Below are 3,648 nucleotides of genomic sequence, written 5' to 3'. Positions count from 1 at the left end.
TGTGTCCAGCAGGAACACTTTAGAAATGAACAACATTTGCATATTCAGAGATTCTGGGAGTTTTAATGAGGTAGAAGGGGAGATGACTGTAAGGATTTTTATGTGGACTTTTTTGTGGAAAAATACACATCATACACACATTATTGTCCCAAGCATCCATTTATGTTACTTTATTCTTCCACTACAGCTCAGAGGCAAATAGTGTACTTCTTATTCACTACAGTAGTTACTAATTACTTTGCAGATGAAAATGTAACATACAAAACATATGATTAGTTTATAAAATATGATGCATTTTCACATATTAAACTGCCTAATAATATACAAAGCAGGTACAAATATATTTGGCTCCACTAGACAGGCTACAAAAGTAAAGTGTTAATACATATTAAAACATGTTCATAAATAAATGCAGTAATAGCGCATATATAATAAAATAACTCTCTGAAAGGGATTCATTATAGACACATTTACTTTTAATATTATATTTTAACATTGTAGTATGCAAACAGTCATGTTGTATTCAATGCACTGAATATGCAATAGGATTATTACTGGTATAGGCAGACATTTGATGTTTTAGTCACTAACATTAATAGATCAATAGTCAATAATGTGTTTTTGTATATATCATTGTAAACATTGTCTTAATTTTAATGCATTTTGATGGTATTAAAAGAAAATAGCTAAAAGTATTCAGCCACTGGTTTGTTTATATTGTCACAAACACAAATTGTATATGTACAGCAGCTCTTGGTTAATATTAGTACATAATACAGTTCACCTTAGCTGTGATGTTAAACACTGCTAAAAAATTATATTTTAACAGCAGGGTTTGGTGATAGTACTCAAATATCAAGTTTAGAGTAAATAAAAAACAAAATAAAGAACAGTAATAACGGTAATTTGAATGTCATGGTGTATCACTGTTGTTACTGTAGAGAGCGGGAGGATCCAAACTTGATATACTGCATACCGGTACTCAAGTGACATAAACGCATCGAAATTGAACGCAAAAGCAGTTTACGAGGCGTTCCTGAAGGGAGCACAATGTTGCAAGATAGGGTTGTGATGAATGCTGTAGCGCGGAATCGTGGTCCATACACGTGTGGAGTCAATTGGAGGATAGATGTGTGTGTAGGCACACGCGTTGCTGTTTGTATCGACATTTTGTCTCTGGCAAAAAGTGCTGTGAACCTTTTTCGTCGTCGACGATTTGTTTTTAAACGTAGCTGTGGCCGAATAATATTTTGGTGAGTTGAAATTTGATGCTGTTAACAGAGGCTGTTGGCTAGCTAGCGAACACTGTTAAGTTACAAGCTAAACGGGATAAAAAAAGTTTGACTTCCGGTCAAAAAGAATAAAAAATAAAATTCTGTTGAAAATACCATGTGCTGGAATCTAAGAGTGTAAAGTAACGACTGACTATATTTCAGCAGTAGTCTCATAACCTTAGACAGAATATATAATAGTGCTAAAGATAGTCTTTTCACATAAAGGCTAATACATAGTTACCATCGCTTTTATTTTGAATACAATGTCGGACACTCTGGTCACATGTAAGTGTGCGAGCTTGACGTAGTTGTTAGAAATGGAGACTATGTTAGCTACCTTTTGTATTTAAAGACACTCAGTTAAATTAGTAGTGGTGCTTTGTTCAACTGACGTTACATTTGTCCGTTTTCCACTGCAGACACTAACCGAGGTCTCGGTTTTTTGGGTCTCATAGTAATTCTGGTACACCGATATTATCCCTATTACCGTTAGCCAGAAGCTAATTGCGCTGGCTGCATTACTTTGGTCTCGTTTACTTTTATCACGGTGGTAACCTGGGCGGGCGGTTCGCACACTTGCAGTTACCTAGCAATAAGGGATCCGGGGTTCACCAACCCGCGCGGCACACGCTGTGTATGCAACCGAGCGCTTCAAATGTGCCACGCTTTATGGTGTTACTTGTGTAGTGGGAAAGATGAACAGCTTTTAGTTGCACATATAACGTTACTTGTTAGAATTGGTGACCAACGAGGTTTTGTGCCGTTAATCAACCTGTGTTTTTAGGCGATGAGGGTTTATTTGCCCCTCCAGTAGTTACCGTGGCAACAGCCACGGCTGTCCGCGTTGTAGAACAAGGACATGAAGGGTTAGCCACTGTTCGGTTAACGTTAGTTAAATAGCAAAATGTCCTTCCTTATTGTTATTTCTGTCAGCTATCTGAATCCTGATTAATTAAGAGTCAGACAGACCGAAAAACAATTAAAAGTATTATGTTTAGTTCAAAAACACATAGAAATACAATAGAGTTTTTATGTTCTTAACTCAAGGTCCACTTACTAGATTATTTCTGGAGCTTTCAGTTACATCTTTTGGTCTTCATCAGCAATTAGAATCTACCCCCATACATAACCACCAGTTTATTTTCCTCATTCCTGAAAAACTACTATTCCAACCCTAAAGCTTGCCAAACTGTTTCTGTTAAGCAATTTCCCCAAAGCACACTACATTGTTTATGATGGCTTTTATCCTCTAAATGAATAGTTTTGAACGGTCTACTGTTTGATTTTAATCAGTGATTTGTCTCCAGACACCAGAGCGCAATGATGAAATACATCCTGGTAACCGGAGGAGTCATCTCAGGTATTGGCAAAGGCATCATAGCGAGCAGCGTGGGCACAATCCTGAAGTCGTGTGGCCTGCATGTAACCGCCATCAAGATAGACCCTTATATCAACATAGACGCCGGCACATTTTCTCCCTATGAGCACGGTACGTTGGAGCAAATGATCGTTTCAATAATGGAACAGCCACACAATATGTCCGTGTTTTCTGATTGTGTCACGCCCCCTCTGTCCAGGGGAAGTGTTCGTGCTGGATGACGGGGGCGAGGTGGACTTGGATCTGGGGAATTATGAACGCTTCCTGGACATCCGGCTGACCAGAGACAACAACCTGACCACCGGCAAGATCTATCAGTCGGTCATCAACAAAGAGCGGAGGGGAGACTACCTGGGCAAGACTGTGCAGGGTAAAGACTTGGAGACGCTACGTGACTTTGAAAGCCGTCAAATCTCTGTACTGCTCACGCTACACAACTATCTGTCTTGAAGTTGTTGTGGTTTTCACACTACAAGTAGTCTGTGGTGGTGACAAAACGTTAAAAATGATGCATATTAGCAGTTTGAATAATCCTAAAGCTCCCTGCACCAAACTCCCTTTAAGAAATATACACATTAACAATTCCTCACGTGTTCGTGACAACACGTAACTCTGGAAACTCAAGCTTAAGTGTGTATGACTGCATGTCCACAGTCTTTTAGTCAATTTAGCGTCAATATAATCCATAAAGATAGCCTGTATTTTTCTGCAGACTTTACATTTCGTCTCCTCAGCTGACTCAGTCGCTGCTGTAGCTGCATTCTTTCAGTGGGAGAAGACTGTGGGAGTTAATGCTCAAATAGACCGATTGACTAGATTAAACACAGACTAACAACACTGTTAATTCACCGTCTGTAATGTGTGTGTGAGACAGTATTTGAGGTTTTTTACCCGGTTCGCTGCTTCTGAAGTGAAGCCTGTGTCTGCTCTCACTGGCTGTAGCTCGTTGCACCCGACACAACCAGATATGTAGCCTGCGCCATATTTTTTGGGTAC

The 3,648-nt window shown here is 39.3% G+C and overlaps 1 protein-coding gene across 2 annotated transcripts in view; it reads left to right on the top strand.

The window, feature by feature from the left end:
• The first annotated feature begins 1,044 nt into the window (after positions 1 to 1,044).
• Positions 1,045 to 3,648, top strand: part of ctps1a (CTP synthase 1a) — a 9,119-nt gene continuing 6,515 nt past the window's right edge. The window contains exons 1-3 of one of the 2 annotated variants that reach the window (XM_035681427.1): positions 1,045 to 1,253; positions 2,582 to 2,763; positions 2,852 to 3,022. In XM_035681427.1, the coding sequence (XP_035537320.1) occupies positions 2,595 to 2,763; positions 2,852 to 3,022 (340 nt within the window). In that variant the 5' untranslated portion in view covers positions 1,045 to 1,253; positions 2,582 to 2,594. Of the gene's footprint in view, positions 1,254 to 2,581; positions 2,764 to 2,851; positions 3,023 to 3,648 lie in introns of those variants that run through there. The other variant, XM_035681429.1, reaches the window with a different exon arrangement.

Source organism: Morone saxatilis, unplaced genomic scaffold (genome assembly GCF_004916995.1).
Source record: "Morone saxatilis isolate NCDOM2014 unplaced genomic scaffold, NCSU_SB_2.0 Contig9, whole genome shotgun sequence".
NCBI lineage: Eukaryota > Metazoa > Chordata > Actinopteri > Moronidae > Morone > Morone saxatilis.
This window is presented reverse-complemented; position numbering and strand designations above follow the sequence as displayed.